Source organism: Psittacula echo (genome assembly GCF_963264785.1).
Source record: "Psittacula echo genome assembly, chromosome: 10".
In the NCBI taxonomy this organism is placed as follows: domain Eukaryota; kingdom Metazoa; phylum Chordata; class Aves; order Psittaciformes; family Psittacidae; genus Psittacula; species Psittacula echo.
In genome coordinates, this window is record NC_137741.1 from 9,358,537 (window position 1) to 9,373,574 (window position 15,038).

Genomic DNA, 15,038 nt, shown 5'->3' on the forward strand with positions numbered 1-15,038 from the left:
TTTCTCCCCTTTTCTCCCCTTTTCTCCCCTTTTCTCCCCTTTTCTCCCCTTTTCTCCCCTTTTCTCCCCTTTTCTCCCCTTTTCTCCCCTTTTCTTTTTTCTTTTCTGTCCTTTCTTCTTTTCTCTGCTTTCTGTTGGGTAGTGCTCCGATTTGTCCTAGTGACACAGGGCTGCCAGCAGGAAAGCAAGCGTAGTTAATGCTCAGCTGCTCAAACCAGTCAAGCAAGCTAGCAAGTCCCAGCTGTGCTACTTGATGTTTTTTGATTGCACCTAGTCCTCAATCTGTGAACTGTTTTCTGGATTTAGATTCATCAAGCTCTGCCGCTTTAAAAACTCATGCAGGCAGGCATCCTAGGATATGCCATTATAAGCTGCTGCCAGGGGATCTTCTAGGAGATAAATGGAATCTGTGTGAAGTAAATTAGTGTGAACCAGTCAATCTGTGTGTCAGCCTTGAGCCACATCCATGGGTAACTAGCTTGCTGACTGAAAAGTCCAGTCTTTTGCCAGTCAGAGGTCGCAGCCATCAGGAAGCAGTCCTATACAACATTAGTTTCTTAGAATAATGCCTGTTTGACCAGCTAGTGAAACTTCAGTATACAGTACTGTACTGCCTGAGTTTACTTATTGCTTACAATTGAACTGAAAATCTTTTTAAGTCAGATAACATTTTAACAGTAGGGAGCATCACAGAAATGTCTTGGAAATAAGTACTTCCACTTTCATACAGCAGCCATTCAGTAGAGTCATGCTGTGCTGCAGTTGGCTTTACCTCCCTATCAGTAATACATCTTCAAGGCCATAATGCAAAAGAATAACAATAATCTGGCCAGAAGAGATTAATAAAGAGGCTCTGTGTATATTTTTTTTTTTTCCCATGGATTAAGCTATTTGGACAGCTTTGATCAAGAGAAAGGAAAAGTACACAAGCTGTAACATTCACATTATGCACAGGGATATGTCAGTGCCATAACTGTGCTGCACAGTTGTGTTTAATTTTGGTTTTAAAAGCAAATTAAAGTAATGTACAGCTAGGATTTCTCTGTAGAAATGGACTGAACCAGAACCCTCTAAAAATTCCCTGATTAATGCTTTTCTGCTTGAATACCAGATCAGTCTACTGTCATGAAGATAATAATGTCAGTACTGTCAATACTGTGATTTTAAAAACGTGAAGTATTTCTTTATTTGTTGGTTTTATAGAAGCTACTGATACACTGATAAGCAGCCATATCTGCACTATGTACTCTCCCACACCATTGGTCTAATGAGCAGAAACCTGGGCGGATTTTGCTGTATATTTTTAGAGACAGGGACAGGAGACAAGATGCTCTATGCTTCAGTTCAGAAACAAACCCAAAGCTGATTATCTGCATCAGAACTGAAAATTTGGCCTTCTTTATCAGTTCCTGTAAAAATTGTTTCTCTGTTGCCTTTCAGTTAGTGGAGGGGTTGAGGGAAGGGTTGTTAGGGTTAGGGGGAAAGAGAAAGAGAGGGGGATTAATAACGTTGATCACATATGATCACATTGGTTAAACATGCACTACCACACATTTAGTGATGTTGGAAAAAAGAAATTTGGGCCTGCTAACTGGGGAGGACATTGAGAAGAAAAAGCAGTGAGTGTATAATGACAGAAGAATTAATTATTTAAATCCTTTAATAATAATAATAATAATTCTTTAAAAATCCATTCTTTAAATGCGCCTGAGTTTTACCGCAGCGTGTGCTACAGAGCTGTGCTGTGAATGTTGTGGGGGATTTTATGGGAAAGTATTTTATTTCTTACAGCAGAACCCACTGAGACGAGTTTAGCTAGTTAGGTGTTTTATTATATATACTACACAGAATACATGGACAGATTCTGGTATAAATCACAACTAAGATCAAGACAACTGCTTTAAAATTGAGTGAATGTTTCATTGCACTAATGAAACAAAAATGGGATGTCCTTTGAGAACATAATTTGTTACATGCTATTATATTTTAGTTGAGCGAAGTAGGGAAGTCCCTCTGGGTGAATAAAACTTCAAGGTATATTGGGAAAAGAATCACTGAAAATTTCAGTTTTCCTGTCTGGAGCAATGCTGTCCTCAGCCATACAGGGAGGGAGGAAAATGAAGTTTCAGGAGCTTTGGTAATTTAAAATATACAGAAACCTTAAAAGAAGGCTCACAATACAGAAGAAAACCTTCTCTTTAGTTGCAGTTTACTTAGTGAGTGGAATGAGCTTTGTTTGCATGTGACTTCACACAGTGCAAGAGCAAACTCAGGTGCGTGGGTTTGTATTTCTGCACACTGAGGTCTAAATCACTGTAGCTTCCAGTTTGACTTATTCCATACTGGCTTTTCTCAAGGACAGTTCCAACTTCCATATGCTGCGGCACTCACTTTAGACTAATAATGTGTTTCTCCTGGTTAATTTCTTAATCTCTCTTCTTAAAATTAAAATGTAATGAAAATTGGGACACTATGATATTTACTCATAGAAGGTAACAACCAGCCATTCTCAGTTAAATGACAACTGCAGACATCAGTGCAGGGTTTTTTTAAATGGCACTAAAAATTATGAAAGACCAGCAACTGATGTCTTCTGTCAGTGAGATGAAATAGTGGTTTATATGGCCTGAGAAATGGTCTGGAAAAAAAATAGGGTTCAATTCAATAAGGACAAGAGCAAGGATCTAGACTGAGGTGGGATTAATCTTCTGCAAAGAGAGGATGGGGAAGAAATAGCAAGGTAACAGTTTCTCAGAAAAGAATCTGGATCACAAGCTGAGCATGAGTCAGCAGCGTTTGTGCAGTGGCAACAAAGGCAGGCACCATAGCAGGCTCTGTAAACAGGAGTATCACCTGTAAAACCTGTGGAGCAATCTGGGTCCTGTACTCAGCACTGGTGCCATCAAGGGCACATCCTCAGCCTACCCGACCCCCTGCTCTGCTCAGCAGAGAGTGCTGCCACACTAGCAGAAGGATGGATGTTCCATACTGGACAGTGTAACTTCACTATCTGCTTTTTCTGTTTCCAGGTGATTGTGGTGAGTGATGCTGAAATTTCATGACTGTTCTGTGCATTTCTTATGTTAGTGAAACCTTTTTGGTTGGCATCAAAATATGCACAAAAAGCTAAGTAGGATGGTAATCCTCAACCTAGGAAAGAGATGATTGAAAGAGGGCAAAACCAAAGGACTTTTCAGTCACAGGCATCATGGAAAGAGTGTGCAGGGCTCATACACATTCCTTTTCTCTCACAAGAATAAGTTTCACATTAATCTAATAGGGACATGTACAAACAAAATGCCTACCTATGTGGTAAAGCAATGGAGCTCGCCGTGTTAAGACAAGTTAGGGAGTAGGATGTTCAGGATGTGGAAATTCTCTGTGTTTAAGGGAAACTTGAGGAGTTTGTGGAACAACTGTGAGTTAGTCAATGTTTAAAGAAAAAAAAAAACAACTTTTGGAATTCCCTGGGTTTCAAATTGGCATCTAGGAGTATTACTGTGTGATTGTTGGAGCCTTACCCTGATGATATTTGGTCGCAGCAAGTACAGCTGCTCTTATGTTTTTTATGATATCTATGAAATCTGCTTTTTAAAATACTACTCAAAGCATTTATTGCCCCCCTCTCCATCAAGCTTCTTAGATATAATATGGTAGGCACCCATAGATCCCATGCATCTTAGAAGTGGCATTGCAGCACGATTGTTTTATCCATTTATGAAATAAAAAATACCAGCATTTTGTTTCCCTTTGCAGCTTTTTTTTTCATGCAGTTTTATTTAGATTCAGGTTGCTTTGTGTTCTGCACTGGACCTTATTTATCATCTCTAGCCTATATTGCCTAATATTTTTTTATTTAAATATAATCTTGCCTTATCCAATTCTTTTGAATAACAAATAAGTTCTTGTTTTCTCTGCAGGCAGACTGTGTTTAAGTTACTAATTCACCTTATTCAGTACAAAGGCATCTTATCAGAAAATTCTAACTGGTTTATTCACCTGTGTTATGCAGACTTCTCTCTCCTGTGTCTGCCCTCTGAAAATTGGTGTGCAGAGCAGGTTATTTAGGCTTTAGTGTGTGATATTTTCGGAGTTTAAACAGAACATGAAGAAATAAATGATAGTGATGAGTTGTTGCTGTAATTAGTGATGAGTGTATGTTCAGAAAGAACAGCTTATAATTCAACAGTTCATTCACACAAAGACTGTTCTTTCATAGACTGATCAGCAATCAGGCTGTGACCTCTTTTAAGGAATAGTTTGATTTCATTTTGTGGAATTTTATATATATGAAACTATTTACATACATGTTTCATTGAATACTGCAATCTTATGACATTCTTTTACTATTGTAAATGCCGTACCTATTTTTTAATGTCTTTTTCTGTTTCAATAATGTAAGAGAATAGCTATCAAGTTCAGTAAACAACTTTTAAGAGCTTATTAAGATGAATCAGACAAAGTTGCCACTATTCTCAAGATTGATCCTATACAATGAAGATTTATGTCATTTTTACATGCTAAGTTCAAGGTCATTTGCCCCAGTTAAATCTGTTGCTTTTCCTTATTTCCGTACTAACAAAGGTAATTTCTAGTTTCCATGTGATAATTGAAATGGCACCATACTGAATAGAAAAAAAATATCATTGGAGTTGTTATAGGAGAGATTGTTGTTTCTTTACTTTTTCTCTGACTTGCAGATCTGGGGCTCATTTATGCTCCAGACATTTACATCACTTTGGCTACAAAAATTAGCTTTCAAATGGAAGCAAAAGTAATTTTAAGGTCCATTTAAACCCAAAGTAGGACAGAGTATCCTCAGAATGAATAAAGATCATGCTGTTATGTTTAAATAACTTAAATTCCGTCAGCATCCTGTATTTCCCCTATTGACATTTGCACATAAAATCTTGTTTCCCTAAAGGAAAATACAGTAAAGTAGATCTCAGGGTTAAGATTTTTTCATTTTTTTTATTAATTATATAATGCTTTTTTTTTTACTTTCACTCTTGATGTGGGCCAGTCTGTTCCATCCTTATTTTTTAACTTTTCAATTCCCTTTGTTCCTTTATGATACTTTTAAGCAACCTTCCTCACCAAATTGAGTGTGTAATGTGATATTTTAAGAGAGAAAGTGCTAAAGGTCCCTTTCTTGCTCCTTTTACGCTCATTGTGTAACTTCACAAACTGGGCTGTGGTGAAGTTTATTTGCCTGTGTTTTGTCTAGGGAGGTGTGTGTACTTCTGAGGAAGTGAGAGGGCTAAGATATACATCCCACGCTCACAGCAGTGACCTGATCCCAGCCTGTCCGGGCCTGCCTCCTGCTGTTCTAAAATACGCACTTTCCTTCCTTCACTTTCTCCTGCTGACCCACATTCTCTGAGAGCTGTTTTTACACACCCTGGGCTAGAGGTCTGCGTCTCTGTCCTTCTGAAAACTCTTTCCATCCATGCTTTCCACTCCCTTTAAACTGTTCCTAATGACTCCTTGCCACCAACTATTCATGTGAGTGTTTCATCATTGTTTTTTATCATTTGTCAGCATTATCAGCTCTGCCTGTGATGCCTTTTTTATCATTTTTGTCTTTCTTGGCTTTCAATGACTCCATCCTCTCCTGAATCTCCCCAAATCTCTTCAATCTCTACTCAAGCATATCAACGGGAGATCCTCCTGCTTTGTCACAGGACGTTGCCAGCCTGTCTTGGTTTCTTTCTTATTCACTTCACACCTTCCTTCTGATCTATCTCATCTGTGTGGGCCTGCTTTCAGCTGACTTTTATTCATTATGTTCTTTCTCAGGTGGTACCTTCACTAAAAAACACCTGTTCAGCTCTGCTTTGTTGTAAAATCAAGCAGGTCAGTTTAAATTATATGACTTATGCTGACAGGGTCTGGGACAAAGGGAGGGCACTTGAACAGGTTTGTCGTAGTCCCATTCAAGAGCAATTATGGCACAGACTTGCAGCAAGGGAAGTACCTGCCATCTTCTGACACTGGTGCTTGGTGCTGTGAAAGCATCTGCCCTCTTGGTTCACTGTGAGAGTTCTTCACTGGGTGAAAACACACGACACGCTTTGAAAGGCTCGTTCTGAATCTTGGGTCACTGCTTTGTGTGTTGGAGGAGACACCTCTTATGATTTTCTCTTTGTCTGCAGAGGCATAGCCACCTTTTATACTCTGTTGGAAATTTTCCCATTGTTCTACTTCAGAGCAGTTCTGACTTTTAAATTCATGCAGCTGTTATGACTCAATCTATCACAGCACAGTGGAGCTGACTGCTGAATGGGAAGAACTGCTCCAGAAATAATGTTCTAATAAATTTGGCACAAAACAATTTTTTGAAAACATAATATGTGCACTTGTATTTTCCAAGTTTTCTTTCTTGAAGTGCGAATTCCGGCCTTCACTTAGTGCATTGGAAAATCATTTACATAGAGGAAGAAACAGAGAAAAGTACAGGTATCTTTGAAGACATTTCTTCCTGCACATATCATACTATTTTCATGTGTAAACAAGAATATTTGTTATTTGTTTGTCCTGGGTTCAGCAGCAGCAGTCACTTTTTCTCCTTTTTAGTAGCTGGTGCAGCGCTGTGTTTTTGACTTTCGGCCTGGGAATAATACTGATAAAGCTGATGTTTTCAGTTGCTGGTCAGAATGTTTACCCTGACCAAGGACTTTGTGAGTCTCATGCTCTGCCAGGGAGGAGGGGAAGCCGGGAGGAAGCAGGGACAGGACACCTGACCCAAACTAGCCAAAGAGGTATTCCATACCACAGCACGTCATGCCTAGGATGTAGAACTGAGAGTTCTGGAAAGGGCTGGATCTCTGCTGGGTGGGGGAGTTATCAGTCGGCGGGTGGTGAGGTGTCGTATTCTCTTCCCTTGTTATTTCCTTTATCATTATTACTATTAGTGGTAGCAGTAGTGATTTGTGTTATACCTTAGTTATTAAACTGTTCTTATCTCAACCTGTGGGAGTTGCATTCTTTCGATTCTCCTCCCCGTCCCTCCAGGAGCGGAGGGAAGAAAGGTGGGGGGGGGAAGTGGACTGCGTGGTTCTGATTTACGGCCTGGGCTTAAACCACAACATTATTGTAAGCTTTTCTTCAGTGCCAACTCACCTCATGCAGATTGTCATGTCAGCACTTCCATGGCGGAGACAAGAACTGAAAACCCACTTCATGCGGATACACTGACCATTGATACCAGTCCACTGGCTTTTTGTAAGCTTAAAGATTTAACCAGTGTTCCTCCTTTACCCAAGCAGAGTTTTAATCTTGGATGGTTAGTTGCCATCCGAGGCAGGTTTTTAAGCAAAGCTTACTGGCTTCTATTGTTTTTTTGTTTGAAGGTGAAATGCATGGTGTCACTATAGTAAATTTTATTATTTATCATTTTTTAATATTGTAATTTCAAGGATCTAATTCCACACTTGTATTGAAGCTCTGATTGCTTCAAACAGACTCTGTGTAGATGCAGGAGTCAAAAATGATGGAACCTTTTGGTGACCTGGGATCAATAGCTCCAAACTGAGGGAAAGTGCAAAGCACTGAAGTGGAATATGTGTCCTTTGAGCTCTTCCTGTCTGAATAATGCCCTGAGGCCTTGTTGATTCACTCATAATTTTGGGAAATTTAAATGGCTGTTTAAATGAGATGATCCTGCAGCAAATATTCATTTGGTAAAATAAAATAATATATAAAGAAAATCCACCCAAAGTTATGAGAGAACAAATTTCTTGTGTTAAGAACAGGACAAAACTACACTGAGACTGTGTATAGCCATTAGTATCCCCATCCACATGGAAGTCTGGGACCTTGCTTAGTTTTCTAGGTATTAGGAAAAAATAAGTATTTCCTTGTCACCACTATTTTCCTAAGAAATGTGATGAGCTAAGAGTTTTAATGGGACTGAAAAATTGAAACTAACTCTTTACTGTGCTTTTCTATAAAATATTGTTTAGTAATTGTATTTGATCTTCAAACTGTGTTTGTGGCTCCACGTGATGATAAGGAGCAGAAGAGAGGACATTGACAAGGGAAATACCTCTCTTCTGTTCAGGAAGACTTACGTGGGATTTGTCCTACACAGACGTGTAGGAAAATATTTTCCTGCTCTGAAATGAAAATGGTTTTAGCAATTAAGTAAAAGAAGAAATCAAATTGGGCAATCTCTAAAGCATAACTCAGTCTGGTTTTTACTGCACTTTGGCATTATCACTGATTTTATTACACATTTTAGCTTGTTATATACAACATATTTTCATCTTAAAACTAACACCATTTCTCTCCCTGGTGAATGACTGCAGTAATTACAATTGTTTACTGGCTTCGTTGGTGAAACAGACGAGCACTTTTTATGGGTTCTAATTTATTTTATTATTTTAGGATTCTATAAGAAGAAACTGATTTTCTACTTCAAAGGGATCCCATTTAAGCCACTGCCTCAAACTTCTCCCTGAATGAATTGTCTATAGATTTTTCAACTGTGCTGTGGTTGCTTATAAGTACTTTGAGTTTCTGTTTTATTTCCATCTCTTATTTGTGTTTACAAATTATGTCTTCAGCTTTGAAAGCTCTGCTGAAAGCCAGGAAGTGTTTGTTTGTGAATAAATTACATTTCTCCCTCCGCCTGTTTTTGTTCTGTATTGCTCCAGTCGGTGCGCTGAAGCATGACAAGATCTCCAACTCGGCAGACTTCCAAGATGTGGAGGATACGCCTGACAGATGCGTCTTGGAAGAGTCTGAGAGTCCAGGTGAGAGGCATTTAAAGACAGACACCCAGTATCAAGTGATAAATCTGACACAGCTTTTGGGTCTGTAAAAAAAGCACATTGTAATGCTGTTTCCTTTTTAGCAGCTGCAGTGTCAAATTAATGGTCACCTCCAGGGGTCACAGTGTGGAGCTGTTATGCTTTCCTCTTTCATCAAGAATTCAGGTCTTAGAATGGATAAAGGCTTTATGACCAAAAAGAAAGCTGACACTACTAGTTCATTATAATTAGTTTTGGACTACACTGCTTACTTAATATATGTACAGTGTCTGACCCTTTGAAGGTAGCATGAGATTATGAAAAATTAGGACTGTATATACTGCGGTTGAATGTAGCGGCAGACATTCAAACGCTGTATTTCTGGGGGAAAGAAAATTGGTGGCATTAAATATCTTGGTCCTTTTCTTTAAATCAGCTCACAATCCTTAATTCATTTTAATGGCTTTTAACATTGATTCAACTAAATACAAGAACATCCATAGAGTGCATCGCTTTTGGTGACTCAAAGATTTATCTTCATGTAGTTTCATTATCTTTCTCTTTATGGAACAACTACGAAATTTATTAAATGAATCCCAAAGGGAAACAATTAAATATAAAGTGTATGGAGTCACAGCTGATTAAAAAACATTCTTTGTGACTAAATACTAAGATCTTTTAAGCAAACTGTGAGTTTGACTCACATACACCACATATGTAACCTGCATGTAGTACTCATTAGTGAAAGAGTTAAACATCTTTCTTCACTTGCTGTTTCCCTTCCCTGCTTTATCTGGTCTCTGTGTACCCTCTTGCATCTTTGTGTGCTGATCCGTGTATCATATTTTTGATTCATCGTCTCTGCGGCCTGTCAGCTTAGTTAAGAGATTTCCAAATCTTGCAGCCTGTGCTGACAGGGGGCAGCTGCCAACAGTCCCCTGATCCTTCCCCAAGGAACACTGCTGAGATTTAATTTTCAGTCAAAGGGTGCAGTCTGAAATCCATGTCAGGTCCCCTAAGTCATCTCAGAACCCAGATAGGACCTGTGTCTGGAGGATTATATTTCAGCACACTCCACTCCTCCAAGATTCCTTGGGAGTTCAACTGCTGTCATATACCTGATTTGAACTACATTCCCTTTTCATCTTTTCCACAGAAATGAACACCAGTATATGTTAGAATAATTGAAACCAATGAATTGTAAATCCATATTCGTTTTAAAGCCACATAGGCTTGGACTCAGTGCTGTACAGCAGAAACCAGCATGAGATTTAGAAAGAAATAGATAATCTGCTTAGGAAAGAGCCAAGTTTGGTTCCTTACCACACCTGCGGTGGTGCGTGGCACCTCCTTCAGAAACTGTCTATAGTCCCTTCAATGATGACTATGGGCAAAAATGTGGATTGTCCAAGTTGTGGTTGTTCTGAAGTGAGAAGAATTAAACCACTTAAAAAATTAAGTAAGAGGTGACACTAAAGTGTCCAGGTAAAGAACTCACGTACCTCAAAGATAACATTAATTTTAACCTTAAATTACTTACTTCTGTGTGGCAAAGTGTACACATTTGGATGGGAACTTGAGTGTCCAATTCTGCACTCTGCATATCTATATGAAGTAATGGAAAGGATAAAAGCCTGTCAGGAGGCGATATTGACTGGCAAAAATACATGTTGATAAAGCATCTAAACTTAAAAACTGAGTTCCATTCGGTCCATCTGACATCATTAAACTAGTAATAAACAATGAATTACTCTGGCTTTTGTTTCTGTCCATTCCTGCATTTTAAGACATCTTGTCTTATAGGTCTGAAAACCTCAGGAGATTTCACTACTGGTCTCACTGCTTTCCACTGAGAATTTGTGGCTTGGTTGTCATGGAGACATCGTATTTCTCCAAGAATTGCTCATATTGATCCGTGGACAGGCGTAAATGGCCAGGCGAATGTGAGGAGTAAAGGGGGTTGGGCAGTACTATAAAATGACCAGAGGTTATGGGTCGGAAATAAGCTCATAGCAAACACTTAGGTAAAGAGAAAGAAACAGTTTCATTTTGTTTCAGGATTTCGGTTTTGCACTTTATGCCATTGTCTTCTTTCACTATAGACTGAAAGAAACTTGTTAGTCACTTGTCATGTCAGATCTTTGGTGCTTGTCCTGACACAGCTGTCAGCCTTCCAGCTCTGTGCAGTTCAGGGACACACAACAAAGAGCTAGGAACATGAATTATTTATTGCTCCTTGTGTGGATGAAATTCTGTGATAAGAAATTAAGATACTTCTGACAGAAGTGCTTGTTTGAAAGGAAAGACTTGGTAACACAATACATTTACTTAAAACTTACCATTTACTTTTAGTAGCAAACATTGAAACAATACCATGACAATCCGTTGGCTGTGATTTTCTCTAGTATTTCTCAGGTGCATTAACATTGAATCGTATCTTGGAATCTGAGAGTGCCTGGGAGGTCAGCATTTGGTTTGGTGCAGCCTGTGACTTTAAAATCTTTAAAAGTCTGGGCAAACTTACAAACTTCATTTTGCAGTTTTCATTTTCAAGTCACTGTATGTGTTCTGCAGAGCCTCTTCCGCTTCACTTACAATATGTTGTCATATGTGCAAAAAAAGATGTTAAGAAATACATTAATTTTCTTATCTCTTCTGATGAGGAAAAAGTGAAAATATGACAATGTACCTGCAAGGAATTCCAACTATTCCTAGAAGGGGTCCTTTATTACGACTTCTACAAGAATCGGGAAGGCTCTAGAGCAGCCATTAACAGACATCTCTGTGCATTGTGTTTTCTAGTGGTGAAAGGAGCAGTCTCTAACCTTGACATTAGACTGAGACTTATTTTAAAAGTGATCTTGATTTCCTAAAATCACATAAAGCTTACTGTGCTTATGTCACTTCCACATTTTCTATGTCCTGAACATGTTCTCACTGCTCTGGATGTGGGCCTCCAGCAGTTGTAGAAAAAGGCATATACTCAGATGAATAGCAGGAATCCATTTGACTACCCAAGACACCAATCCGAGATTTACCTGTGATTTCTTGTATTCAATGTGTGATCGGAGCTACTCTCAGATAGGTAATAAAACCCCTCAACCTGCGCTTTTCTCTTGGATAATTCACACTAAACACTTTTCGCATGTGATGGACACAGGTAAATATCAGACTGCAGTTTCTTGTCTAAGTGAAATGGATTTTAGTTGCTCCCTTCGTGTGCCTGCAAGCTGCCATTATCTGTGACAGTGGCTCATGTCTATTTTAGCCCACACACAGAGGAGATGCTGGGTTTCTCTCCCAGATGCCTAATAGTAGGTTTATCACTGCCATTTTCCCCCCATGCTGAGGACTGCTTCTGTTTGACATTCAAAGCCTTGGCTTTTCAAACTTGTCTCTGCTTTGGCCTTGAACATAATAATCAGATAAGAATTACATCAGCTTTTTATAGAACTTTACTTTTGATCATATCAACCCCCTATAAAGAATTCACTATCCCTTAAAGTGCTTCTTTAGTATAAATAAATATTCTCAGCAGTGTTTTTCATTTTATCAGACAAATTTTCCACATTTAGGGAAACAGAGGAAGAGGCCACAACTGAGTCAACACAGATGTGTAAGTTAGACTTCTAGGGCTGAGCTCTTCACCCAAGTTTTCTTGTACAAACAGTGGTGGGAAATTCACACCTCCAGAGGGCAGATCATCTTGTCCAAAGAGAGTTGCTTGAGAAGGGTTTTAAGGGGATTGAAAACGCTCTGAATTTTGTCAGTCAAAATGTAAGAGGATTGACACAATTTGGGGTGTCTTAGCTTTCATATGTGGTGCAAACCCACTAAGGAGGGTTCTGTAAGTACTGCTTTTGTGAGAAAAAGCAGTAGATTTTAGCTGAAGTGACAGGAAGCAATGTAGGCACAGATGTTCTTTGCCTCTTATTTCCCCACTCCCCCTCCCATTTCCCCTCATAGACCTAAACCTAGGCCTCCTCTTCCTCCTGGCTATATCCCCTCTAGCAGTCTACTCAATGCTATGGTCAGGCTGAGCATCAAACTCCAAATATGCTCTAATCAGTGCATTACAAGTAGTAGCACAAGCGATCTCCTATGAAGATCTGCAGAGATACTGCAGTAGTCTAGGCAATAGACTGTTACTTCACTTGGTTATAGGGGGAAATTGAGTCTCCCTAATGGAAGATTGTGTTGGAAGCTGTAGACAGAAATTACCGTGTTTTCTATCTTCTGGATGAAAACCATGTAAATGATAAGAGCCCTATATGCTTATGGCCTTCAGTAGCCAGTCTCCATCTGAGTCAGCTGATCCCTTCCATCATCTCTTCTTCTGTTCATTCCAAAAACATTGCCCATATTAAATTTTTCCCTCTTCATTTTTTTACTTTTCAAGGCAGAATGTGATTCTGGGTGAATAGCAAATAATAGGGAATATCCAAACAGTTTCCACAGCCTTGCTTATCCTAGATAGACCTTGACATAGAGAGGGGAAAGATCTCTGACTGTCCATGAGAGACGGAACTGCAGCAAATAGAAATGAGAATGTATCAAGAACATTCTTATTAGACACAATGTGCTTAAAAATACAGCACTAAAATTGTGACCATCTTGTTATCAGGCAGGTTATGGTTACTCTATTGAATATTCACTTGCCAGCTCCATGTTTCATCCACTGAAGAGAATGTTATTGAAATTATAGCTGTGTCACCAATATGGCTGTTTATCAGTACACAGGCAGAACATAAAAATAAATATTCAGTAAATTTTCAAGTATGAAACACCCTAGAAAAGCATGATTTTCTGTATCTGCATCATCATGACAAGTACAACAGATTGTGGACTGGAGTGCTTGAGGTTGTTGATGATGATAATAAGCAGGATTAGGATGCAATGTAGGGGCAGCCTGCTGATCTCAGGCACTGATCACCCATACTGCTCAGTGGCTGTGCCTGGGATTTATTCCAGAAAGAATTTCTGGAATGCAGGCATAGATGAACCCATAAAAGCTTCACTGCAGTAGACGCAGTGTCACAAACTATCAGCATGTTAGGTTATTAGTATCTTGAATCACAGGTTTGGTTTTGTTTTAAATAGTAAATCAAACTGTAAAACCAGAAGACTATACAGTGGACATTAGGAAGACGTATACCTCTGTCTTTAGGACACAAAGAGACAAAAAAATGATAGATGATATGGTAAATATACAAGATATCCATTAGATTGGGAAAATGCAGTATGTGCTGCTTTCTTCATGATCATGGACTCATAGAAGGTGTTGCATCTGTTTGGGCAGTGTTCCTGATACAAGTAATATCTAAAACTCAGTTTATAAGTATTACCATATGTCAAATAAGAAGTCATGAAGGTGAAAACTGATGATTGAGAGTGTTCTTCTGTGGAATTCTAATAAGGCATGACAGAATTAAAATATAGTGTCTCATTAGGGTAACTTCCTATTACTTCTGTTTACAGCTATTGTGAGATTGTTTCTGCTAAAAGAAAATACACATTTTTACACATAATTTGAAAATTATATTTGCAGAGGAAACATCAACAGTCTATTACTTTAAACCAGAAATTATCTCTCTGCTGATCCGCTGGAATGTTTTCCTTTAAAACAAAAAAGGAAGACGAAGGAGAAGACTGTTCAGATGAAAATTTTTGAGGAATGCCATTTCTTCTCTTGGGCTCTTCTGGGTTCCATATTGCCCTCTGTGCTATAGCAATTATAGTGTAAAGAGCCTTCTGGAGGTAGACTTTTGATATTTGTTAACACTAGCAGGATAATGCTGAAAGTTTTCATTCTGTTACAAAAATTATAGAGCGTATTACTCTATAAAAAGATTGTAAAGTGTTTTCTTTTAAAAAAAAACAAATCTTGCCTCTTACCTTGAATTGTAAAATCGTTAAGGCACATGAATACATTTCTTTTCCAGATGACATGAAGTCAAATCCCTGGATATCTAAGGTGTGCTCCTGTAAGGTGTGTTAGAAAAACCTGCTTAGCCAGAAGAATTAGAAGATGTGCAAGAACAACCAAGAAAGAATATATGTGGTCTGGACATGAAATGGATTATTGTAGTTATTATTGTATGTATTTAACAATTCATTTTCAGAAGAAATACATGCCATAATATCAGCTTCTTTTTGCTGATTTATTGGCTTCAATTCACACTTCCATCACTAATAGTTTTACATTTATTCAACTAAATTTAGATAGTTCTAGCATAGAAAATATCAACTCTGTATTTTTAGATGTTTTTCTCTAGTTTATGTAGT

At 38.5% G+C, this 15,038-nt stretch overlaps 1 protein-coding gene across 1 annotated transcript in view; it reads left to right on the top strand.

Moving 5' to 3' along the window:
- WDR72 (WD repeat domain 72) overlaps window positions 1-14,751 on the top strand; it is a gene marked incomplete at its 3' end in the record, with an annotated part of 102,713 nt that extends 87,962 nt beyond the window's left edge. Inside the window, exons 18-19 of the mRNA XM_080626499.1 lie at window positions 8,658-8,756; window positions 14,696-14,751. Coding sequence (XP_080482625.1) covers window positions 8,658-8,756; window positions 14,696-14,751 — 155 coding nt within the window. The remainder of the gene's footprint in view (window positions 1-8,657; window positions 8,757-14,695) is intronic.
- Window positions 14,752-15,038: the final 287 nt, after the last annotated feature.